The following is a 26950-nucleotide window of genomic DNA, read 5'->3' as shown; positions in this document are numbered from 1 at the left end:
GAGAAATAGCCGAGCGGGTTGGGGCGCGGACTTTGTAATTTGAATAAAACTCTCGCCGGATTGATGATATTTTTGGGATGATATTTTTGGGGTGATGATATTTTTGGGGTTTTTTAATCTCAATTTTATGTGTGGATTAGAAGGCAGCGTCTTCTACTCAATAACAAATGACAGAACAAGTCACCTTATATCTTCCATGCAACTTATATTCTAAATTGCTTTATTTTTTGGATACAAGCTTAAACTCTTGTGATAAATGTATTTTTTCTTAATTTGCTCATAAAAAACATAGATTATTTTCAGACAAAAGTATATTTTTTCCAGTGCTGAATTTAAATTTCGTGAATGCAGCAGTGTTTTATTTATAAACCACTCCGTCCTCCTTCTCGCACTCCAGGAGTCGTAACCGATTTCCTGAGGAGGCTCTTCGTCATGCAAGTGTTAAACTCTTTCCCCTCCCGACGATTCTTGTTATTATTACAAGAAATCGAGCAAAACCTTCGGAACGCACAGTAAATCATCCCATCTCGATGCACCATGAACTCACTCTCGCCAGCAGACCATGTTGGAAAATTTAAAACCTCAATGAAGTGGTGTGTCTAACAAGCCGAAGGAAATGCAAGAAGAACAAGAAGACCGCTGAAAACAAAACAATAACATTGAAATGCTTTTGCCGAGCGCGCGTATGTTTGCGCGCGCGAAAAACTCGGGAAAATGTTGCCCCAGTGTCGTTGGTGGTGGTGGTGGTGGTGGTTTGGGAAAAAGTCAACAACAGGTGCCGGCATCTGTTGGTTCTAATTCCACGAAAGGTGAAGGAGGTGTGGACAGGTCGCGGAAAAACAGGCCGGCCAATTTGTAACCACCGCGTGGCAAGAAGAAAAGGGGTCGCACGCTTTGAAGTGTCGGTCGGTGTGATTCCAATTTCTGGCCCCGAGTAAACACAATGAGAAAAGTAGCAGATTCAAGTGGAATCCAAACAGTGTACAAGAGGGGGTTTAGGTTTCATGTTTTGTAATTAGTGTGAAACAAGCGATGTAGAGGTTTTGTTTTTCCGGGATGGTTTTGTGGAGTTTTGCTTAGCTTCAAATTAGGTTTGAGCATTATCTGTTGCAATTGTAGGAATTTCAGCTGGATAAAGAACATTTTGCTTGAATTTTAATCTAATCAGTAATTTAATCAGTTGGAAAACATTACATAACTTATACAGAATTATAACAAAATACAAAAATACAAAAAAATACAAAAATACAAAAATACAAAATGTATACAAAAATACAAAATTGCAAAAATACAAAATGTATACAAAAATACAAAAATACAAAATGTATACAAAAATACAAAAATACAAAAATACAAAAATACAAAAATACAAAAATACAAAAATACAAAAATACAAAAATACAAAAATACAAAAATACAAAAATACAAAAATACAAAAATACAAAAATACAAAAATACAAAAATACAAAAATACAAAAATACAAAAATACAAAAATACAAAAATACAAAAATACAAAAATACAAAAATACAAAAATACAAAAATACAAAAATACAAAATACAAAAATACAAAAATACAAAAATACAAAAATACAAAAATACAAAAATACAAAAATACAAAAATACAAAAATACAAAAATACAAAAATACAAAAATACAAAAATACATAAATACAAAAATACAAAAATACAAAAATACAAAAATACAAAAATACAAAAATACAAAAATACAAAAATACAAAAATACAAAAATACAAAAATACAAAAATACAAAAATACAAAAATACAATAATACAAAAATACAAAAATACAAAAATACAAAAATACAAAAACACAAAAATACAAAAATACAAAAATACAAAAATACAAAAATACAAAAATACAAAAATACAAAAATACAAAAATACAAAAATACAAAAATACAAAAATACAAAACTACAAAAATACAAAAATACAAAAATACAAAAATACAAAAATACAAAAATACAAAAATACAAAAATACAAAAATACAAAAATACAAAAATATAAAAATATAAAAAACAAAAATACAAAAATACAAAAATACAAAAATACAAAAATACAAAAATACAAAAATACAAAAATACAAAAATACAAAAATACAAAAATACAAAAATACAAAAATACAAAAATACAAAAATACAAAAATACAAAAATACAAAATACAAAAATACAAAAATACAAAAATACAAAAATACAAAAATACAAAAATACAAAAATACAAAAATACAAAAATACAAAAATACAAAAATACAAAAATACAAAAATACAAAAATACAAAAATACAAAAATACAAAAATACAAAAATACAAAAATACAAAAATACAAAAATACAAAAATACAAAAATACAAAAATACAAGAATACAAAAATACAAAAATACAAAAATACAAAAATACAAAAATACAAAAATACAAAAATACAAAAATACAAAATTACAAAATACAAAAATACAAAAATACAAAAATACAAAAATACAAAAATACAAAAATACAAAAATACAAAAATACAAAAATACAAAAATACAAAAATACAAAAATACAAAAATACAAAAATACAAAAATACAAAAATACAAAATACAAAAATACAAAAATACAAAAATACAAAAATACAAAAATACAAAAATACAAAATACAAAAATACAAAAATACAAAAATACAAAAATACAAAAATACAAAAATACAAAAATACAAAAATACAAAAATACAAAAATACAAAATACAAAAATACAAAAATACAAAATACAAAAATACAAAAATACAAAAATACAAAAATACAAAAATACAAAAATACAAAAATACAAAAATACAAAAATACAAAAATACAAAAATACAAAAATACAAAATATAAAAATACAAAAATACAAAAATACAAAAATACAAAAATACAAAAATACAAAAATACAAAAATACAAAAATACAAAAATACAAAAATACAAAAATACAAAAATACAAAAATACAAAAATACAAAAATACAAAAATACAAAAATACAAAAATACAAAAATACAAAAATACAAAAATACAAAAATACAAAAATACAAAAATACAAAAATACAAAAATACAAAAATACAAAAATACAAAAATACAAAAATACAAAAATACAAAAATACAAAAATACAAAAATACAAAAATACAAAATACAAAAATACAAAAATACAAAAATACAAAAATACAAAAATACAAAAATACAAAAATACAAAAATACAAAAATACAAAAATACAAAAATACAAAAATACAAAAATACAAAAATACAAAAATACATAAATACAAAAATACAAAAATACAAAAATACAAAAATACAAAAATACAAAAATACAAAAATACAAAAATACAAAAATACAAAAATACAAAAATACAAAAATACAAAAATACAAAAATACAAAAATACAAAAATACAAAAATACAAAAATACAAAAATACAAAAATACAAAAATACAAAAATACATAAATACAAAAATACAAAAATACAAAAATACAAAAATACAAAAATACAAAAATACAAAAATACAAAAATACAAAAATACAAAAATACAAAAATACAAAAATACAAAAATACAAAAATACAAAAATACAAAAATACAAAAATACAAAAATAGCATAGCATAGCATTGGTGTCTACCCGTAGCTGCTACTTCGTTATTGACCAGGACCCCCAAACATTGCTCCGTGGACCACAGATGAAAAGTAGGAACCAATCATCACCCCTTCGCAATTTTCAAAGGTCCCTATCGTGCTGATCAATACCGACGCCGGCCACGACCAGTGGTAAGACACGGGGAAGTGGATGGGAATGTTAGCCGATACTTGAGTGATGGGACCGCCAAATCGACTGCGTCTCCGACAAAGTATCACATGAGTTTTGAGGGGTTAGTAAGATGGGTATGAGGTCAGGATTCACTGTGGTAGGTGATGCGACCATGAGCAATTTGTTTATCGGTTGAAATTTTAAAAATCTTAGGCAGCCGGCTGCGGAAAGATACCTATCTATGGATTTAAATATAGTATTAATTCGACCGCGATTCTCCAGAAATTCTCCGTCGGCGTGCCTTCCGATCAACGGTGATGTAGGAAGGGCTTCATTCATTAAAATTATTTTATATCATAAGCCTTAAAACATATCCGTCGACGTGCCTTCCGATCCTCGATGATATGGAAAGGACTTGATCCAGCAATACGACTTGCTTGTCTCAAAAAACAAAAATCGGATCGTTTCTATCGAAAACTATATAAAGAGAACAAAAATAAAATTCATCGGCCAACGAACGCGCGAACAAAAAATAATCTAATCTAATCTAATCTAATCTAACCCTAGCGCAGCCAGTCTTTCGAGGGCATCCTGGAAAATGCCTTAGGTTGATTAACGCCTAGCATCCTCTTGTCATTATTAACAATTGCAGTGCCCCAATGCAATAAATTGCTTTGAAACATCACAAACGTTAAAGCGGCCAGGCCAACTGCGTAAAGTTCACTGCAAAGATGATTCGTTGAATTGGATTGAGTTTGAACACGAATGTTCAGACAGCAATACAGTTCTGAATCTACAGGAGGAAGAAACGTGGGGATCCCCGCTCACGTTCCTATTTGAAAAAGCAATGAATCGTTGGGAGCACCATGCTAAGAAGTTTTGGTGCTCCGGGACCTCAGGGATGGGACATTGTATTTCCACAAATGCCCTGGACACTATTTGCCATGGTTATAGCGCCACAACTCGCTCACTGTTGGAGAAATATTTAAATTAGATCAATAAGAATAAACATTTTTAAGATGAGGGGATAGCTATGGGTTAGGGTGACTTAAATTTAAATTATCATTTTACAGGGAATCAAAGGAAAAGAAAATAATATGTCGATTGGGGTTGTTGCCTAGCGAGATCAAAACAAAATTTTAAGAACTCACCTCGTTAAAGCACTAGTGCTGGGCGCACTCACACATGCCCTGAAAAAGAAACGAGCCTACCTCAAATTTGGTGTTCCCTTGGTTAACCTCACCAGCTGGTGCCCGTGTGCGGCACATACCCGTGTGCTCCTCTCATGCCTTCGGACTCTCGCAGCACCACGAACACGATGACAGCTGATCAGCTCCGGTGTTGTCTGTGTATGTGCAGTGCTCAATCGAGCGCCATCCGGTGCAAAGAGAGCGCCTCCCCTGCTCTCACATTCAATGCTGGCGTACACCAAGAGGCGGCTCACGGCTCACCCCCTTTCTCTTCAATTTGATCAACACGCTTGGCTTGGCATCTCACCTATCAACCAATACAGCAGCAGTCAACTAATCGGCAAACCACTACACACAAGCGTGCTTGGTCGATTCTTCTTTCACACACCAATGTAAATAAAGATCACTTGCTCTCAACTGAGCTTTTTGACAACGACATCAACATACACACACTGTCAACGCTAATGTAAACACATTTAAACTCCTCGCCCCGGCAGCTTCTGTTTGCCACCGCCGCAGACACAAACACACGTGCAACCCCTTAGGCTTAGGCTGAAATCGAGCGCCAATCGACAACATAACGGGATTGTCCCAATAAAAAAACATTTTTCGCTTATTTTCACAAAATTACAAAACCCATCACACTTCCCGAATAATCATTGCTGCCATTCTTAACGGATTCTTTTCTTTTTCACTGTGGTCGAACGCACGATTTTTCTTCTTCTCACTACACACCAATACTGTCTCAATAACACTGTACATATACCCAACGAAAGGCAAAGCCCGACTCCAACGCTATGCCACCATCTTGTCGCGGGGAAAAGTGAATTTTATTTCAATGAAAACACACAAATTCGATTCAAATTAGGCAAAACTTCATCAGCTACACATTCCCGTTGTTCGCGCGAATCGATTGAACCACTTTTCATGGATTAATTTTACTTTTTACACAGGAATAAACGAATTTTGAAATCGCGCAACGAGAAAGACGACCGAACCACGCAACCAGTGTTGCCTCCCAAAAAAAAAAAAAATACAAAAATACAAAAATACAAAAATACAAAAATACAAAAATACAAAAATACAAAAATACAAAAATACAAAAATACAAAAATACAAAAATACAAAAATACAAAAATACAAAAATACAAAAATACAAAAATACAAAAATACAAAAATACAAAAATACAAAAATACAAAAATACAAAAATACAAAAATACAAAAATACAAAAATACAAAAATACAAAAATACAAAAATACAAAAATACAAAAATACATAAATACAAAAATACATAAATACATAAATACATAAATAATCTTTAAAAATCTTAAAATATACTTCAAATTTAAAAAATATAAATTTAATCATAAAATTTTAAGATAGAAAACAGTATGGTTGCGCTATCCCTTCACAGATGTTGTCATGGATATTATAACTTTGCTATAAATCGCCTATTATTTTTTTTATGCAAGCAAAACATTCTTGCATACAAGATAGACGATGACATCTCCTACCATCTGGTGGTGAATATGTTGAAATTGTTCCTTAGGAGAGCGATGCCTGCATTTCAAATAGAAATTTTCCCAAAGGGTTTTATTTATAATTAGCCAACAGTGGAGAATACCAATCTATGAAAACTATCAAATCACTTCCTAAGCCTGCCGCTAACAACTCTGTCAGAGTTAATCATCAGATAATGATTCGGATGATTTTCCCTGATCCTTGATGAGAACGAGGCTATCTCCCAACAATACTCCCGGCGGAATCACTGCCCAAATCGAAATTGTGCGTGAATTGTGCGCGGTTGTACTTCTCCTGGCAAGATTAATGATCTTCGCACGAAATCAGGCCAAATTTGAAACTTATTCCCAGCCCAGTCCGACTTAATCACCCACTCTTAAGAACGTTCTTTTATTTTTTTTTTTTTTTTTGTTCCGCTGAAAATGAATGAATCTAGTCCGGAAGCGCCCCATCAGAAGACGACCGACTATGAATGGCGCAAAAAAGAGGCGCGCTTGTGTACTCGCTAGCATAAAGTATTAAGTGAGCAATGAATGAACAAAAAAACGCACTCATTCACAAAATGTTGACCCCCCGTTGCCAACTAGCGGCGGTTCACTGAATTTTGATCGGCATCGATTTAATCGCGCTTGATCAATCAATCAGAAAGTTGCGTTTGGAAATTCCGGTCGGGTTAGAACATTGGTTTTTGTGTTTGAATTTTAGTTTGAAACGAGAAAGTGGCGAGAGGCGGGAAGTGATTCGATAATAATTTATGGTTTTTACTGGATTTTAAGGGTTTGTTTTTGTGGGTGCGATTTTTTGTCGAATGAGCATAGTTTAATGTTGTTTAAAGCGATTTCCAAATCGTGTTAACAAATCAACATTGAGTATAACATTGCACGGATTTTGATGGTATTTTCACAGACAAACGGACGTTAAATTGTTTACTTTTCATCGTGAACAGTCAGTAGTTTCACAACGAGCCGCTTGTAAAAAATGCAAACATAAAAAAATATTAAAATACTAAAATACTAAAATACTTAAATACTTAAATACTAAAATACTAAAATACTAAAATACTAAAATACTAAAATACTAAAATACTAAAATACTAAAATACTAAAATACTAAAATACTAAAATACTAAAATACTAAAATACTAAAATACTAAAATACTAAAATACTAAAATACTAAAATACTAAAATACTAAAATACTAAAATACTAAAATACTAAAATACTAAAATACTAAAATACTAAAATACTAAAATACTAAAATACTAAAATACTAAAATACTAAAATACTAAAATACTAAAATACTAAAATACTAAAATACTAAAATACTAAAATACTAAAATACTAAAATACTAAAATACTAAAATACTAAAATACTAAAATACTAAAATACTAAAATACGAAAATACTAAAAAACTAAATACTGATTTCAAGTTTTGTGTTGAATTTTGAATCGATTTTAAAATAAAATTTATGCTGTTAATTGCCTAACTTTTTTGTTCAACCAGTGCATTTTCCCAGAATTCCCAGCAAACCATTTCGCCGCACCGAGATGCCCAACCCACCGCCAATTATTCGAATGGTCCCGGCATGGAGCCGACCCGCTAATTACCGGTTTATTTGTTTCAATTAAATCAATCTGCCCTGCTTCTTTTTTTTTGCATCCAAATTGATGTAACTTCACAGCCTCCACTGTGGCAGGCAGCGTTTCCACTTAACCCCGTGCATTTATGTGTGTTGAGTAGTTTTACTGATTGTGGTTATCCATGTTTTACTGTTTTTTTTTTTATTTTTTGCTACTCCGTCTCTCACGTAATATTTACACTGTTGATTGATGGGAACGAAATCGCACTCCCACACACCAACAGTAGCAGCGCACCAACTCGTTTCGATTGATTAAATTCACTGTGTTAAAGGTTCTCACCTTTTAGGTTGCGGTATTGGTGAGCGCGCAGTTTTACCCCGTATCAATTGTTTTGCGTCTGTGCCATTAAATCTCCGATTACAGAACCGAAGCTTCAAGCGCTTGAACAAAAGATCGCGCAATCCTCTAGTCGAGGGGCGTTCATTGATCCGTAATTAAAGGTCTATATGCAAAGGTGAAGCATATCGGCAGCTGTGTGACCTTTAGGGCCACAGGTTCACCTTGACACCCGATTTTAAACTGCGCATTTGAGTGCAACATGTTGAAAACACTCAAAAATCCATTCTGCTAACGAGCTTGTTCTATTCACCACTAGATGTCGCTAGGCAGTATCTGCGATATTGCACGCAAGTTTCATGTTGCTTGCATGCAACGAACTGTTTTACTATTGGCATTCATAAGCTCAACGACATGCGACATCTAGTGTTGAGTAGCAGAACAGAGTGAAGGATGTCGATTGAAATTTTTGTCCTTTGAGGTTATGTATGCGAATTCTGTTTTGTTAAATTCCAACGTTCAAAACAACTTTTGAGCAAAAAATCGAGCTGATACTTTGTTAACTTTTGATGCTCTATCATTTTAAACAATATTTTTTCAAAATCTTTTTTATTGCGTTAATTTATAGAGGGCTAAAAGTTTACACTCGTACTAGGGGAGATGGGGGTAAGACGGCCACCCTAAGGGAGAAGTCTAATAAAATTTACACAACAGATTATTTTGATCTCAAATTACGTACATATTGTTCTACTACTAGTCCATTATAGAAATGACATAAATTAGTTGGTCTAAAAACCAATTTTCAATACTTTTCAGCAATTTTAAAAAATAATTGAAATCGTATATATATGAAATACGCGGGGTAAGACGGCCACCCATGTGGGGTAAGACGGCCAGTGCTATAAATTAACTTAATAACTTTGCTAAATCCACCCAAACACCTACATAGTTGGTTCAACAGACTTCTCTGAACATCATAACTATTTTGGTTGGAAAAAATCAGGTTGCAAATGTGAAGAAAAATGCTGTTTAAAAAATTTCATATTTTGGCTCAGTGAATTTCATATTATTGCGACCACATTTTATGAAAAACTATGATTTTTTACTACAAAACAAACACAATTTGGTACAATAAAAATAGTTTGTGTATTTCGATTAGAATAAGTAAATCAAAATTATGTAAACTATATTAAATTAGCGATTTTTGTGAAAAGTTTGCTAGGATTTCATACTATTCAATGAGTTTTGCTATATCACAGTAAAGAATGTTGTCGAAACGGTAGTTAACAGCATTTTGATTAAAAATGGATAGTTTTATTGAAAATGCTTTTCCTTTATCTACAAATATGTCTTAATAGTCAAAAACCGTCAAAAATATAACCTATATCAAATAAAATCTACAAATAACGGGTGGCCGTCTTACCCCCGGAGGAGGTGGCCGTCTTGCCCCCAAATTAATTATTTTTTTAAACATTTTTTGTAAACAGTTCATCGCATTTTTTGAACTTTTTCGAGGGACATAATCTAGGGAAAACTTCAATTTAACATGAAAAAATATTTGAAGACAGAAAAACATATTGTTATTTAACAAAAATGCCTAAGTTGTAATTCATGAAAATTACATCCTGTTTCAAGTTCAAAAATTATTTCTTCATTTTGAGCTATTTTTATACTATTTCAAACAATATTTTTGACAAAGGTGACTCCATATGCATTATTTAGCATGAGGAACAGTATTGCTAAACATTTTAGTAATATTCATTAGTATACTTATTAAAACAGTAGGGTGGCCGTCTTACCCCGCCTGGCCGTCTTACCCCCAGCTCCCCTACTTGATTTTTTTTTTCTCAAAAGTTGTTCTAAGAGCTGTAAATCCAATTTTAAGTTTGTATTCCTATATAAGCGAACAGCGAAAATTTCAATCGTCATTCTTCGATGCTATGCGCCATCTGTCGGAATTATGGAGCTTTTAATCGCGAATAGGATTTTCGAGACGATATTTCATTATTTTGAAAATTGACAAATAAATTCATGTAACTTAGGAATTATTACAGTTTTTTACGGTTGGTAGGCTAATTGATCAATCAATTAAGTTATCTAATACACAAAGTACTAATATCGTTCATACCTCTTCAAAGCTATCCACTAATCGTCACAACACATTCAATTATTTGCTGCGTTCGCTATCTCAGTACTTCAGATTCGCTCCATCCTAAGCATTGCATTAATTTGTCGGAGAATATGCTGACGACTCTCATCGCTAGCCATGAATCTTGCTAAGACCATCGACAAAATGACTTCAGAAGAACACTGAGAAAAATCGCATGGTAGATTCTTTGAAAAATAAGGACGAACAGGAAAATATTCGAAATGTTTTTAAATATTAGTAACAACGTTTGGCTAATTTTTGTACAAATTTCACGTTAAAATTAAAAGTCATAAAATTTTCAAACATTTTTGCCATTGTTCGTAATCCGGAAGCACCCCGTTTGGCGCGGCCAACCGTGGATGACACACGGGCCACATTTTCGGTGTCATCGGTTGACCATGCCCTCCAGGAGGTCCACTCCACATCGAGCAGGGCAAGGACGGACGGACACTCACTATTATCGAAAATTTGCACCAAATCAGAGCAAATCCTCTCATTGCGCACACATACGGACGGACACACAACCATGCATACGAAATTTGATGGTCCTAGAGAGATGATAGTGTGGGCTGCGACGGCCACCCGGACAGAATTAGTCCGGGGACGAAATTAATGGGGGAAACTTGTTTACGATAATGACCTCTGGTGGGCGATAGCGAATGCAAGGGCAGAGAGCAGCAACAGTCACAAAGGCTCTCGGTCCATTGGTTTTTGTCGTATTTTTTTTTCTCTTGCTGACTGGAAAAAGAAAGGCTTTTACGTTTAGAAATGTCACGTTAAACGTAAAAGTGGCGTAAATGACGATTAAAATGAACCCTGAAGAAGACTCCGAAGGAAGTCGAAACGTTGTAAAGTAAGGGGAACTTGATACCTTGGGGAAGTCAGCACAGTGAGTCGAAACGTTGTCCAAAAAGAAAAAAAAACTTGCGTCGCTTACGTCACTTTTGGCAACCCTAAATCAGGGGTTGCTTTGAAGTGTTTTGTTTTGGTTCTTCGATTTTTGCTGTGTGGTCATTGTTTTTGGGGGCTTTTTTTCGCCCGCATGTAATTTGTGTATGATTTCAAGGCCCTTCCCGTTCAACGTGGGGGATAGTGCGTGCTTTTCTGCATAATTGAATAGGGCCAAATGGAGAGGACACAAATTCGGTGTGGTTGATTTGGCGGGCAAAGTGTTGCTGCCGTTGAACCCTTTGATCTTGTGGCGGAAAGTTTTTTTTTGTCGGGGGTTGAACAAATAGGTTTGGGAATTGTTTTGCCGTTTCTAAACTTTCGTTTGTTTAATGTTGTGGCTTCTATTTACTTTTTTATAGATATATTTATGTCGTTTTTAAATTAAATTAAAAATTTATAAATTATTAAACCTTGTTCAATTGGTTCCATGACCCAAAACATAATAATTATGTTCATGTGGAAACATATTTTTTATACGGCCATTAAGGTGATCAGGTGATCAACATTGAAATATTTGTATAGATGGCAGAATATATTTTTAGCAGAAAGCATAACTCCCTTCATTTGGAAATGTCGATCTTGTCTGTTACAAAGAGTTTCGGAAAAAGTAGTAACACGAAAAATAGTTTTTTTTAAATCTTTGTTTTTTTTTTATATCGAAAACTTAGACGAAAAACTAACTTAATCCACCTATGTGGTTGATGCCTTCCTCATTTTTAATATAAGTGGTTTGCCAGCTATTTTTTATTAGATCCAGAAAATAAGTACACAGATATAACTTAAGTGGTCATAACTCGAGACAGGGTTGCCAAATCATCAATGTTGTGGACTCGTTGGAAAGGGTTTTTGATTTCCTAACCAACGATGTGTCGGATGATGAATCCAATCATCGTTTACATACATTTAAGTGAGATCCGGCTTCAACAAAGTACATAAATATCACTTAAGTGGTCATAACTCGAGACAGGGTTGCCAGATCTTCAATCTTTGGACTCGTTGGAAAGGTCTTTCGATTACCTAACCAACAATCTGTCGGATGCTGGATCCGGACATCGTTTACATACATTTAATTGAGATCCGGCTTCAAAAATGTATATGGGTCATTCCTTCCCAAGTGACCACGCGTCCAACATCTACCTTCACCAAATCTGCTCATATTTGGCATGGGGGTTGTTTTTGCCCCAAATACAAAGAATCCAAAGTTTGGTGACATTTGGTCCACCCCCGCGCCCGTGGCACCCCCCTCTTTTTCTGAGATTTTTGAAAAACCTCATTTTTAAAATGCATTTTGCTAAGAGAAAAGTTTACAAAAAGTGAACTTTTGGGTATGCATATTTGAAGATTTTTTGATGTAGAATCGAATGGCGTACTCAAAACTTACGTACAGTGTTGCCAGATATGAAAATTTTGCGCTTTAAGTTTTAAAATGCATTTTTAACCCTTTGGACGAGCACTTACGGGAAAACTGACAATTGCATTCGATTGCTGAGAGTTTTTTACATTAAATTCAATCAAAACCTCAGGGTAAAATGAATATTTCTTGAGATATCACATTTTTGAGTTGGAAAGCTCTGTATTGCACAGCAAATGTTTTACTTAACCATCAATTTTCAACAGTACATTGCGTGAGAGCATAGTAGGCCTTGAAATTTGAATATTCTTTTTTTTCAATTTCAAAACGGAAGCAAGTGAACCTTCGTCTTGGCAGGACTTGGCGTGGTTCACGGATATAAAAAAATGACAAAATGTTTAATTTCGAGCGCATCAACCGGATTTTTCTAGTTTTATGACCCCAGAAGCTAGCCTGAAAATATGAGCTTATTTGGTTAGGGTTGGTGGGTCCAATTTTACCTGAAGGATTTTTGGAGTTTTTTTTTGCAAAATTTAAAAACATGCTAAAAAAATTAACCTATATGTTTTCGGGATCAATTCCTAGCGCTTTGCGATGTTCTACAAAGTTGTTCCCTGGATCAAAATCTTTGAGAATTTTGACAATAAGAAAATTTGATAGCGTTTTGGGAAACTTTGTCGAAGAAGATGTTAAAAATGAAAATTCCCCATAGTAAATTAATTAAAGTTCCATTCTAACTTCAGGTCAAAACTGGACCCACTAAACATTAACCAAATGGGCTCATATTATCAGGCTAGCTTCTGAGGCCATAAAACTAGAAAATTCCGGTTGATGCGCTCGAAATTAACCATTTTGTCATTTTTTTATATCCGTGAACCACGCCAAGTCCTGCCAAGACGAAGGTTCAAATGCATACATACAATACATACATATACAAATACATACATACATACACAAATACATACATACATAAATTTAATTTTGGGACATTCACTTGCTTCCGTTTTGAAATTGAAAAAAAAAGAATATTCAAACTTCAAGGCCTACTATGCTCTCACGCAATGTACTGTTGAAAATTGATGGTTAAGTAAAACATTTGCTGTGCAATACAGAGCTTTCCAACTTAAAAATGTGATATCTCAAGAAATATTCATTTTACCCTGAGGTTTTGATTGAATTTAATGTAAAAAACTCTCAGCAATCGAATGCAATTGTCAGTTTTCCCGTAAGTGCTCGTCCAAAGGGTTAAAAATGCATTTTAAAACTTAAAGCGCAAAATTTTCATATCTGGCAACACTGTACGTAAGTTTTGAGTACGCCATTCGATTCTACATCAAAAAATCTTCAAATATGCATACCCAAAAGTTCACTTTTTGTAAACTTTTCTCTTAGCAAAATGCATTTTAAAAATGAGGTTTTTCAAAAATCTCAGAAAAAGAGGGGGGTGCCACGGGCGCGGGGGTGGACCAAATGTCACCAAACTTTGGATTCTTTGTATTTGGGGCAAAAACAACCCCCATGCCAAATATGAGCAGATTTGGTGAAGGTAGATGTTGGACGCGTGGTCACTTGGGAAGGAATGACCCATATAAATATCACTTAAATGATCATAACTCGAGACAAGGTTGCCACTTCAATGTTTTGGACTCGTTGGAAAGGTCTCCCGATTACCTAACCAACGATGAATTGGATGATGGATCGTTTACATACATTTAAGTGAGATCCGGCTTCAACAAAGTACATAAATATCACTTAAGTGGTCATAACTCGAGACAGGGTTGCCAGATCTTCAATGTTGTGGACTCGTTGGAAAGGTCTTTCGATTACCTAACCAACGATGTGTCGGATGATGGATCCGGACATCGTTTTTTTTTTTTTTTTTCTTTGTGGGATTTAAGACTACTGCGACCATTTAGTTGATCTATTGTAGTGTACCCCTAATTACTGTCGCATATTTTCAGGGTGACAAGTCACCATTTAGGTGACCGCCACTGACTGAGGATGCGATATACCCCAGTTTGGCATTGCTTCGAGAATGAAGTCAACAACCGAAGTGGGATTTTCTGAATAAATTTCTGAGGGAGTTAAAATCCCTTTATTGAAAAATTTAATTCTTTTGCAATCAGTGCACCACACTCACACAGTAAGTGCCTTGAAGTTTCCACTTCACAGTCACAGAGCCTGCAGATATCAGTTTGACTTCGCGTTAGCTTTTTCAAGTGATACCGTGATGGGCAATGTCCTGTAATTAATCCAATGTATATGTTTAGTGACCGTTTATTCAGACCAAGTATTCGCGACGTTTTCTGTTTGCTAGGGTGATAAACAACTTGGATTGCTTTGCAGAATGCGAGGCAATCCAATTCTGTTGTATCATGGAATTTTCCCATTTTGTAATTTCCATTTTCAGAACGCATTTCGACACTCCACAGAATGGCTCCGACCAACAAAAGGTCATCTGAGCCTTTCCTGGCAAGCAAATCGGCCTTTTCATTCCCTTCAACCCCGCAGTGGCCTGGAACCCAGTACAAGAATACTCGATTTTTATTACCCAGTTTTTTCAGAAGAATTACACACTCCCAAACCAATCTAGATTGGCATTTGGAAGAATTCAAAGCATTCAAAGCAGCTTGACTATCAGAGAAAATACAGATTGTAGAATACCTATAGTTTCTGAGAAGTGCGGTGCTTCGGTGGACGCGCAGTCCTGTTTTTTGTGATAATTTTCGTCTCTTTTGTGTCGCTCTTTGTGTGCATGAGGTGATTGGGCATAATAATTGAATAATGCCATCAGAAGTGCGGTGCTTCGGTGGACGCGCAGTCCTGTTTTTTCGTGATAATTTTCGTCTCTTTTGTGTCGCTCTTTGTGTGCATGAGGTGATTGGGCATAATAATTGAATAATGCCATCCAGAGGCGTCGCGTCCACCTGTTCAACCCGTTCATTGGACAGGTGATCATTTTGATTTCTTTCTGAAGAAAGAATTAAAATATGTTCATCAAAATAATTGAACGAACACGCCAACTCTTCTTGGAACCATGAAATAGCCAAGCGCATTCGTTTCATAGAGCGTCAATGAAAATTCTCCCAAGCAGCCGCCAACCTGTCCGAATTTCTCCATGCACGAGTTCCCATATAACGCATCCAAAAATACACAGAAAGACCCCCTATTTGTACACGCTGGATTGTGGTAAGGGTGTGAATGAAAGCTTTTGCACAGTCGACATAAAAGCGCGCGAGCCGAGACACGCACAGGCCGCAGGAGAGAGCAAAATCTGGAGTTTTTCTCTCTCTTTGAACTTTGCTCTCTCCCTGCTCGCGTCTCGGCTCGCGCGCTTTATGTCGACTGTGCAAAGCTTTCATGCACACCCTGAACTACCACATTCATACCCTCCAGCGTACAAACAGGGAGTTTTTCTGTGTATTTTTGGATGCGTTGTATGGGAACTCGTGCATGGAGAAATACGAACAGGTTGGCGGCTGCTTGGGAGAATTTTCAGTGCGCGTTAGATTTTCATTGAGAGCTTTATGGATACGAATGCGCTTGCCTGTTCCATGATTCTAAGATGATTTGGCGTGTTCGCTCAAATATTTTTGTAAAACTTTTTTAATTGTTATAAATAGCAGAACGGCATGTTGCTTCCAAAAAGCGTTTTAACTGAAAAAATGTAATAAATAGCTCAGTTAAAAGTGAGCAAGCACGTTCATCGACAGATTTACAAAATAATTTGGAAGAAAATAGAATTAAATCTTTAACCTACCAAGCGTACAATAATTTCCTTTACATGTTGTTTGTCCAAAAACAAAAATCAAAATAAAACTGTCGTAATAATGTGTACTTGGTTTGAATTCTTGAGTTTTGATCGTTTAAATTTTTTTGGGAAAATTTTATAAAGTGATGTTTTTTATTTTATTTTTAGATTTTCATAATTTTCATCGATATTAATTTTTCCCTCTAGTTTTTTAGGAAAATTTTGAAGAGAAACGTAAAATACAATGTTTATGGCCTAATTGTTTTGGAATGGTCAACATCCGGAATGTTTGCTTAGTGAGAATTGAGAATAATAATTTTTTTTTGCTCTAATCTAATCCAATGGAACAGAAGAGAAGTCATTCTAAAGAAAACTCCAGGGAAAACTTGTGGTTGGATTACGCCTCAAGTTTTAATTTAGTTTTTTTTTATATTTTCAAAACAAGCTAATTATAGAAAACTACAATGTAAAAAGCATTTCAATTTTACACTTCTTGAACAATAACAATTGCTGTAATTTGAAAGAGTTACTATTTCAATATAAATCATGTGACCAACAGTTGAGCAGTTCTCCACGGAATCGGTCTTTTTTGTTTGATTTTAATTTTTGTATTTTTTAATCTGGCTGAAACTTTTTTGGTGCCTTCGGTATGCCCAAAGAAGCCATTTTGCATCATTAGTTTGTCCATATAATTTTCCATACAAATTTGGCAGCTGTCCATACAAAAATGATATGTGAAAATTCTAAAATCTGTATCTTTTGAAGGAATTTTTTGATCGATTTGGTGTCTTCGGAAAAGTTGTAGGTACGGACTACACTGGAAAAAAATAATACACGGTAAAAAAAAAACGCGAATCAGTTCAATACGGAGCGTCGGATCGAGGTGCTCTTTGTTGCGTTGGGTTCGTATAAGCCCAAGGAAGGTTTATATGCTAAAAAATTTCCACTTGGCCACTCTGGGACCGATTCCGGAGCATCTGAAGATTGTATGGGAAAATCTACGTTAAATAAATTTTGATCGCAGGAGGCTGAATAAGCAAAAAACTAAAAACTTCAAGAAACAAAAAAAGTCAAGACGAAGTTTGTCGGGTAAGGCTTGTTATGTATAAAAGATATTTTTTAAATATGAGTGAGCTAAAAAAACTTGAAAATTACTAAAAAGATTGTTTGAACAGGTAAACATTTTGGCCACGCGTCGCCTCTGATGCCATCAAAAGTGCAGTGCTTCTTGGGACGCGCAGTTCTGTTTTTTCGTGATAATTTTCGTCTCTTTTGTGTTGCTATTTGTGTGCATGGGGTGATTGGTTTTATGTGAGTAGGTTTTATTTTTTATGTTATTTTCTTTCTCTCCATTTCCTCAGTTTGATTTGCGATGCCTTTCCGTCGGGTCGTGTTTTTTTCGCGTTCGTCGTCGGTGTGTTTTTCGTTTTTTTTTTCGCGTGCGTGTATGTGTGCAAAAGTGCGGCTGGTTCTGGTTGTCATCGATGACAATTGAGCCAGTCTTATTTGCGATGCCTTTCGGTCGGGTCGCAGGGTTTTTCGCGTTCGTCGTCGGTGTGCAATAACAACAAAACCTTATCATACCATTTCAGCTCGATAAACATCGTAACTCGTCGTTCGCTTCGTTAATCAGTACCCCACTAAACATGAATCGTGTAAAACTCGTAAAAACATCTGAATTAAAAGTCAGACTGTTAAATTCTTCATCATTTAATTACAAATAATTTTGGTTCTATCTTTCCACAGCCGGCTGTCTAAGATAAATCCATTTCAATTAAAAGTTAACAGCCGATAAACGGAAATGACTCATCCGCAGCATCCGATTGCTTGCCTTGAGATTAAAACATAATACCTTTCAACAAACACTATGATTTTGGGTCGCATCATCATCTTCTATGGTGAATCCTGACCAAACACCCTATCCTACTGACAAATTTTCAGGTTCCTGGCGCTTGTGGGGTGTAAGCACAGAGTAAATCAGCTGCCCTAGTAGCAACCTGCGCTAACTAACATTCCCGTCCCTTAAAATCGAGATCTACAAACTGACATGGCGGGCGCCGTTGGTGGCCAATGACTGTTACCTATTCGCAACTGATCTAGCTTTAGCAATCATGGTGTTTTATCTTTTCAGCGCATTCATACATGCTGTTGATAAGGGAAACACCACTAGATCGTCGAAGCATATAATCAGTAGTGCTGAAAGGATATTACGGTTCTGTTCAGCAACGGAGGGGCAACCATGGGTGATCTCTCATGCTCATGCTCATGCTCATTGTAGAATACCTATAGTTTCTCTTCAGACATGCTGATGCACATTCTAAAATAGCATAGATCTCGGCCAAAAATACAGTAGTCCAGCGTCCCATAGGAGCCGAAATACTTAGTCCTGGCCCCGTGATCCCCGCTCCTGTTTTATTACCCATTTTTGATCCATCCGTGTAGAATATGATTGCTCCCGGAGGTAGGCTTGGACCTCCTGATTCCCATACTTGGCGATCAGTTAAAATCACTTTGTATGTTATATCAAGGTTCAAGGTATATTCCATCCAGTCCTCGTTCATAAACACATGTGGATCTATGTTAAGTTCTTTTAAAATTCCTAGATGTTCCTTACAATTCTTGAATAAATTCTCATTTCTTCTTAGTCTAAGCGCACTCTTTCCAGCCTCCATTTGAACGTATTGGTACAACGGGAGGAGATGAAGAGCAGCATTTAGAGCATTCGTTGGTGTACTTCGCATTGCTCCAGTGATGGATATGCAGATTAAACGCTGTAATTTTTCTAGTTTTTTTTGCGCTGTTTTTTGTTTTGTTTTTGGCCACCATACCAAGGCAGCGTAAGTTAATCATCGACATCGTTTACATACATTTAAGAGACCACCGGAGGCGGAAAATCTGCCACGGGCTTTTCTTCCACGTTTGACCCCAGAACTCAAAAATGGCTGAATGAAATGCTTTGAAATCATCGGGTCTCCTAAATTGATCAATTTTGAACATGTAGAAATGTTACAAGTAGAGATTTGAGCATTCTTTCTATTTGAAACCTGTTGTTGAAATTGGTAAAATTGCGCTATTTTTTGGTTGAAATTGGAGTAGAATGTAGGTGTCTACAAATCGGTTAATTTTTTCTTAGGCATGCATAGGCTTGTTAGAATCGTCAGAATCTTACGGAGGAACAGACGAAATAAAAATGTTGATTCATTCAACCGCGTAGCAGTAAAAGCTGTTCAAACGAAGGAAGATTTCATTTTTTCATACATTGATTCCACCATTTGAGAACCACTGTTTGTTGTTGATTTTCCCTCTGTCAACGGGTGGCGTCGCGGCGCAGCCATAGTTACCATGAAAGCAAGTTTGTTATTCATTTGTTTACAATCAAAGGTTTGGGTTCAGAATGTTTCAAGTAATTTTTAGGGATGTTCCGGATTATGGACCGCGCCGTACAGAAAGAAAACTTTTATATCAGAGGTCCCAACGCCGAGGGATTGTGGGACTCCAGTGTAAATTCAAGGAAAATGTTTGTAAGCTTCTACAGCTCGGTGGTGTCGATTTTCCTGAATGGTCGTTCCGTTCTGGAACTGGAACCAGTTGTTGTACGCGTTCAGATCGCCGCAGGTGGCAGTGGAACGATCCTCGAAAGATATTCTGCAGTGATAAGCAGGTCGCACAGTATTGTTCAAGACTCTGCGTGAGTGACCACTATACGTGACAAATGTTCTTTGTTTTTCCAGTTCAGGTGCGGCGAGAAAAAACATGGCGAGATTCCCTACGAGGCCGATTTAGGGAGTTCCGTTGATGGGCTCCTTTGACCCAAGGCTTTAGCAGTCCCCTATGGATGACCGACTGCGGCAAGTGCAAAAAATAATAATTAGAAAGTGTCCACTTGTCACGTGGTATGGCCAGCAACAATTGACAAAACCGAGCGCGTCCTGATACCACGTTCTTGTTAGGAGTGCCGTTTGAGATAGGGCTGCGTGACACGTAATAGCGGACAAGTAACCTCGTGTGCCCCACGAATGAGCACTTGGGCGTGCGACGTTCAGTTTGGGTGTTCGGCGATGGCATATCAAATATCGGGTTTGTCTTGACCTGTCTTGACCAAAGCGAAGAATTTGACCGCTATGGTTTTGTAAATTCTGTCAGGACTGTGGAGTCCCAGTCGGAGGACAAGGATCAGTCCAGAACAACCGACCATCATGGTTTATGATAGTGGACATGAAAACTGTAATTTCGATAGAATTTGGAGTGGAGGAGTGACCGATGCACTCAGCGATGTTCCGATGCCCACTGGGAATTTTGAATCGAGCCCCGACTCCATTCAGGCTCGCTCTCGAGCCAGATCGACTCGAGGCTCGAACCAAAATTCTCGGCCTACGAGAATATAAAGAGCACGGTTCGGTAGTAAAGAGGTATTGTGAACGGATGGAAGGGATAAATCCCGAGATGGCCGAGAATAAAATCCACTAGGGTTGTTTTCCCAAAAGTTCACCCTTCAAAAAAAGGTGTCACTAGGGACTCTCTACGCAAACGAAAAATCTGTGAGGGTGGCCCTGAGTTGTGTGGGACATCGTTGAAATCACGCGAAAATTTCTCCCGATTTGATCTGTCTCGATAATTCAAACATACATTCACAAAAAATTCGAAATGTTTCAATTTCATTGAACAAGAACGTAAACACTCGAAGGGCAGTTCCATCTTACTCGTCAGTGTTGAAGTATTTAACATTTTGTCAATTTTTCAATTTTTCAATTTGTCAATTTTACAAATTGACAAATTGTCAAATTGTCAAATTGAAAATTGAAAATTGACAAATTGACAAATTGACAAATTGACAAATTGACAAATTGACAAATTGACAAATTGACAAATTGACAAATTGACAAATTGACAAATTGACAAATTGACAAATTGACAAATTGACAAATTGACAAATGGACAAATGGACAAATTGACAATTTGACAATTTGACAATTTGACAATCTGACAATTTGACAATTTGACAATTTGACAATTTGTCAATTTGTCAATTTGTCAATTTGTCAATTTGTCAATTTGTCAATTTGTCAATTTGTCAATTTGTCAATTTGTCAATTTGTCAATTTGTCAATTTGTCAATTTGTCAATTTGTCAATTTGTCAATTTGTCAATTTGTCAATTTGTCAATTTGTCAATTGGTCAATTTGTCAATTTTACAATTTTACAATTTTACAATTTTACAATTTTACAATTTTACAATTTTACAATTTTACAATTTTACAATTTTACAATTTTACAATTTTACAATTTTACAATTTTACAATTTTACAATTTTACAATTTTACAATTTTACAATTTTACAATTTTACAATTTTACAATTTTACAATTTTACAATTTTACAATTTTACAATTTTACAATTTTACAATTTTACAATTTTACAATTTTACAATTTTACAATTTTACAATTTTACAAATTTACAATTTTACAATTTTACAATTTTACAATTTTACAATTTTACAAATTTACAATTTTACAATTTTACAATTTTACAATTTTACAATTTTACAATTTTACAATTTTACAATTTTACAATTTTACAAATTTACAAAATTACAATTTTACAATTTTACAATTTTACAATTTTACAATTTTACAATTTTACAATTTTACAATTTTACAATTTTACAATTTGACAATTTGACAATTTGACAATTTGACAATTTGACAATTTGACAATTTGACAATTTGACAATTTGACAATTGGACAATTGGACAATTTGACAATTGGACAATTTGACAATTTGACAATTGGACAATTTGACAATTTGACAATTTGACAATTGGACAATTTGACAATTGGACAATTTGACAATTTGACAATTTGACAATTTGACAATTTTACAATTTTACAATTTTACAATTTTACAATTTTACATTTTTACAATTTTACAATTTTACAATTTTACAATTTTACAAATTTACAATTTTACAATTTTACAATTTTACAATTTTACAATTTTACAATTTTACAATTTTACAATTTTACAATTTTACAATTTTACAATTTTACAATTTTACAATTTTACAATTTTACAATTTTACAATTTTACAATTTTACAATTTTACAATTTTACAAATTTACAATTTTACAATTTTACAATTTTACAATTTTACAGTTTTACAATTTTACAATTTTACAATTTTACAATTTTACAATTTTACAATTTTACAATTTTACAATTTTACAATTTTACAATTTTACAATTATACAATTTTACAATTTTACAATTTTACAATTTTACAATTTTACAATTTCACAATTTTACACCTCGGCCACGAAATTCTCGTTTGCGTAGAGAGCAGTGTAATGCTTTTGTGTTATGAAAGTGAGCAACCCAGTACAAATCAATAAAACTACAATTTTTTGTATGACATATAGGTAACATAAAGATAAAAATTCATTCAGAAAATTTAAACAAAGGCGATCTGATTTACTCTACTGAAATAAAGTCTCCGTAAATTTTGAAAGAATAGCTCAACCAAAATCGAGAAAAACCTCTCGCGAGGATCCACCAAGAAATAGTGTTCATTTGATTCTCGATATCGGCAATTTTTTTACCAATCCCGGAATTTATCTCCTGCGTTCGTTCACAGTAGCTTTATTCTAATAGCTATGAAAGAATCAACATCAATAGAAAATCTTTTTACGCTCATCAAGAGAAAAAACGGAAGGGAACATGACTCTCCTCTCTCGCGTACGAAAGATCGGTACATGGAATCTAAAAAAAAGTCAAAGTAGTTATGTCACAGACATAACCGGAATGGCGTAGACTTACGTAAAATTTAGATATGTGGACATGTGGGTTTTCCATATATTAATTTGAAGAATTAGCTAAAACGAAACTATTGGCACTACGCCCCCCGGGGCATGGCCTTCCTCTAACGTGGGATTTCTGCTCCAGCGCCTCTGACGAGACAGGAGAAACCGGGACCGACGTTTTACTTCACCATCCGATAGAAGCTCAGTGGATAAGGCGGGAATCGAACCCGCGTCTCATAGCATCATCGGGATCGGCAGCCGAAGCCGCTACCCCTGCGCCACGAGACCCACACAATATTCTATACACAATTGCTATATTCTTTAAATAGATTTACGGAATATGATCATGAATGGAAGATGGAATTCAGCTAAGGGCGTTATTTCGGGGTGGTAGTGTTTGATGGGAATGATGAACAAGAAGAACTCTTTCGTGAGAAAATTGGTGGCCCTAAAAAGGACCGATTAGAGTTGGATGGTGGCGTTGGTCGCAAGGCTGCAGCAGGGAGATGTTCTGTCCAGATGGGTGATAGGCCGCGGTGGATGCTGCAGGTGCTGGCGTTGTTGATGGATGCGAAACCGACAAAGTTGTTTAGGAAAGCGTGTAGTATTTGCAAATGATTGTGGTGCGAAATTTATATTAGGCTGGTGTATCAACCAAAGTCAAAATCGGCCGATGATAACTAAAATACGAAACATACCTTCGTGACTGTGTCAGAACATTTCTACCAAAAACAAGGTCAAGGCATGTGCGCCCAAAGAATTGGAAAGCAGATCAAGCTTGAGGTACTCTTTCATAATTCATAAAATCAACAAATTTCAAATTTTCCGGTTTGAGGATATCAATGTTAAAATCCCCAGACACAACAATGCGGATGTCCTGCTTTGCATACCAGAACAAATTCCGGATCAAGAAAGAAATTTTCTGTTTGTATGTTGCACTTGGCGAAATATACACAACAACAAACAATGTTTGAATCCCATTTTCTGAAACTTTTGTGGCACAAATATCCCCAAACGAATCAGCCTCGAGTAAAATTGGATCATGTTCCTCACTTAACTGCTCAAGATCGTGAGGCATGGCCGTCGAAGAAGACGAACGAACGGCAAAGAGAGGAAAGAAAGAGACGAAGGAATTTTAGCGAGCCGAATGGGGGAGGGGAGAGGGGCATAGGGTTGGGGGCGAGAGCAGCCTCAGAAAGCTGTGCAATCCGTCGCCCCGAAGACCAAAATTTGTTCCTGAAATTTAAATTCAAATTAGCTCGCTGCCTCGTCCCGGGTGGGACGAGGGCAACTCTTTCAACACTAGAATTTGATGAGACGTAAATCTTTCAGAAGCGCTCGCCGCGAATGCGACGAGCTAGTTGGATGTCCCGATTGTTTAACAACCAAGGCTTGACCCACGAGAGGCTTTTCGGCGGAAGGCAGCAGGCGCGCGCCTCATCTTGTTGATGCCTCGTCCCGGGTGGGACGAGGGATGGGATTGAAGCACCTCCGAACCACAGCAACCACGAAAGATCCTAACGGTCCGGCCATCGAGAGGCAACTGGCTGACGGTGACGACGAGAAGGCGATGCGCACTTCTTTTCCAGTCCTGGTCCTCTCTCCTGCTGCTGCTCTGGGCTGAGCTTTACTGCTGCTGCTGCTGCCGGTCCGACGTCTGAGACGTGAATGATAGAATGGGCTGAGCGCGCGTTCTTATATATGATTCCGGTCTGCTACTTCCTCCTTTTTCGCGACCGACACTCGGTCGCGTTGCTCGGAAGATTTTCCTCAAAATAGGTACTTGACATTCCCGTCCGTGAGTGGGAAGCGCTCATTTTGCTTGCAAAATCTCTGCATTTTGAAAACATTTTAAAACATTCAATTGTTTCAATAGTTAAACTATTTTGCCAACAATGAAAGTTTTATAGCAAATTGCTGAATAATTTTCGAATCGAATGGCACATAAATCGTGTCGATTCGATTAGAGGAAGGAAGATATAAGCGTTTGACGGATGACGCAGTAATCCAGGGCCTTCGGCCCGGGTTTTGGAATGACACCCCAGTACCTTCGACAAAGACGTAAGTCTACGTCAAAATCATCAAAATCAATCAACAATTCTGCGGAACATTTATTTCACTACTATACTTGCAGGTGTCACACGTCACGCGTCACGCGTCGATAAATAACATGACACTTTTAGTTGATGGGCAATGTGTGTAAACAAAACGACATAAATTTATTTGAGTGGTTCTAACAAGGAAGTTCACAAAAAAAATTCAACTGATTGGTTTTCCTCGAGAAGTTCGGAAGCGAATTTCTTTTGCGTGTTTCACCTCCTCTCTTTCGCGGGTATAGAAATTTCTAAGAGAAAAGATTGTTTTGTGATAATTCCATCCCTGATTCTCTCGGATGTCACTGCCCTACTGTGGGTGTATGATATTTTACCCTCTAGTATGGCAATGCCCTATTGCATATATTCGACAGTGATGGAATCCGAGCTTGAAGAAGAAAATCTTTGAGCGAGAGATAGAAAAACTATCATTTGATGATTCTTGCACCAAAATATCAGAAGGTATAGCGACCGTCACAGTAGCTAGTTAGATCTCTTCTTTATCTCGTGAATGCCAGCCTGAGCATTCTCTTTCTATCACTCCTTCTCTTTTCGTCGTTCACGAACACTCACCGAAAATTCTTTTATTTTGAGGATTGAGACCCGACTGTAGTGAATGAGTGTGGAAGAGAAGAGAGAGAATGAGAAGAGAGCGTTCATGTAGCGTAATGAGAGAGCAGGTCAGCCGAGAGAGAAGTTGAGAATGTGTGAGAAAACGAGAAATAAATCAGTCGACGCGTTATTCATCCTTATCCGAAATATTCCGAAATTCCGTGAAAAATCGGGCTTCAGTCACGACACCGACCACATATTACGTCCTGCTTCACTGCGTTGGCAAATTTTGTTTTGGCGGCTTTTTTGGCTACGCTCTGTTGAGGTCGATGATTGTGTATGAGACTGAGAGGAAAATAGAATGAATTCTTGAGAATCTCATGTAGTTAAAGTTGGAGATGAGTTTACGGGCATGATAATTGTAGTCGTTGAGAACTGATAGTTTAATATATTTACAACCCTGTCTCTGACAATATCTATATTTCGTATACGAATACGAAAACTTAAAAAGTAAAAAGAGTTAAATTTTCAATTCAAATTGTTCGCTCTACAGCATTGTTTTGGCGTTTTCATTTGCGAGATTCCTACTAGATAACAGGTGTCCAAATTTTCCATGTTAGGCAATCCTAACCTTTTTACACCTAAGCTCCCATCCGCCCGGGATCCGAACTGACGACCTTTGGATGTGTAAAATTACCAACCAGTGACTTACCGAGACATTTCCCAGGAGACGAATACTACACCATAGTATCCTTTCTTCGTTCTCAATGTCACCCTTTGTAGGATATCGAATGTATGATTTTTGGCATACCTCTTTGAAAGGGTGACGCCATGAACTTGAAAAGGATAGAAATTATCCTTTTGATACTTCTGGTTTGAGTGTAACCTCTGGGTTAGACCGGGGCCAA

The 26950-nt window shown here is 35.5% G+C and overlaps 1 protein-coding gene across 1 annotated transcript in view; it reads left to right on the top strand.

The window, feature by feature from the left end:
• Positions 1-20113: 20113 nt before the first annotated feature.
• The window catches only part of LOC6051733 (protein gone early), a 156353-nt gene continuing 149516 nt past the window's right edge, over positions 20114-26950 (top strand). Inside the window, exons 1-2 of the mRNA XM_038265506.1 lie at positions 20114-20286; positions 20330-20334. Of these exons, the coding sequence (XP_038121434.1) occupies positions 20114-20286; positions 20330-20334 (178 nt within the window). The remainder of the gene's footprint in view (positions 20287-20329; positions 20335-26950) is intronic.

This window comes from Culex quinquefasciatus, chromosome 1 (genome assembly GCF_015732765.1).
Source record: "Culex quinquefasciatus strain JHB chromosome 1, VPISU_Cqui_1.0_pri_paternal, whole genome shotgun sequence".
Lineage (NCBI taxonomy): Eukaryota > Metazoa > Arthropoda > Insecta > Diptera > Culicidae > Culex > Culex quinquefasciatus.
The sequence above is the reverse complement of the archived record's forward strand: the minus strand, read 5'-3'. Positions and strand labels throughout refer to the sequence as shown.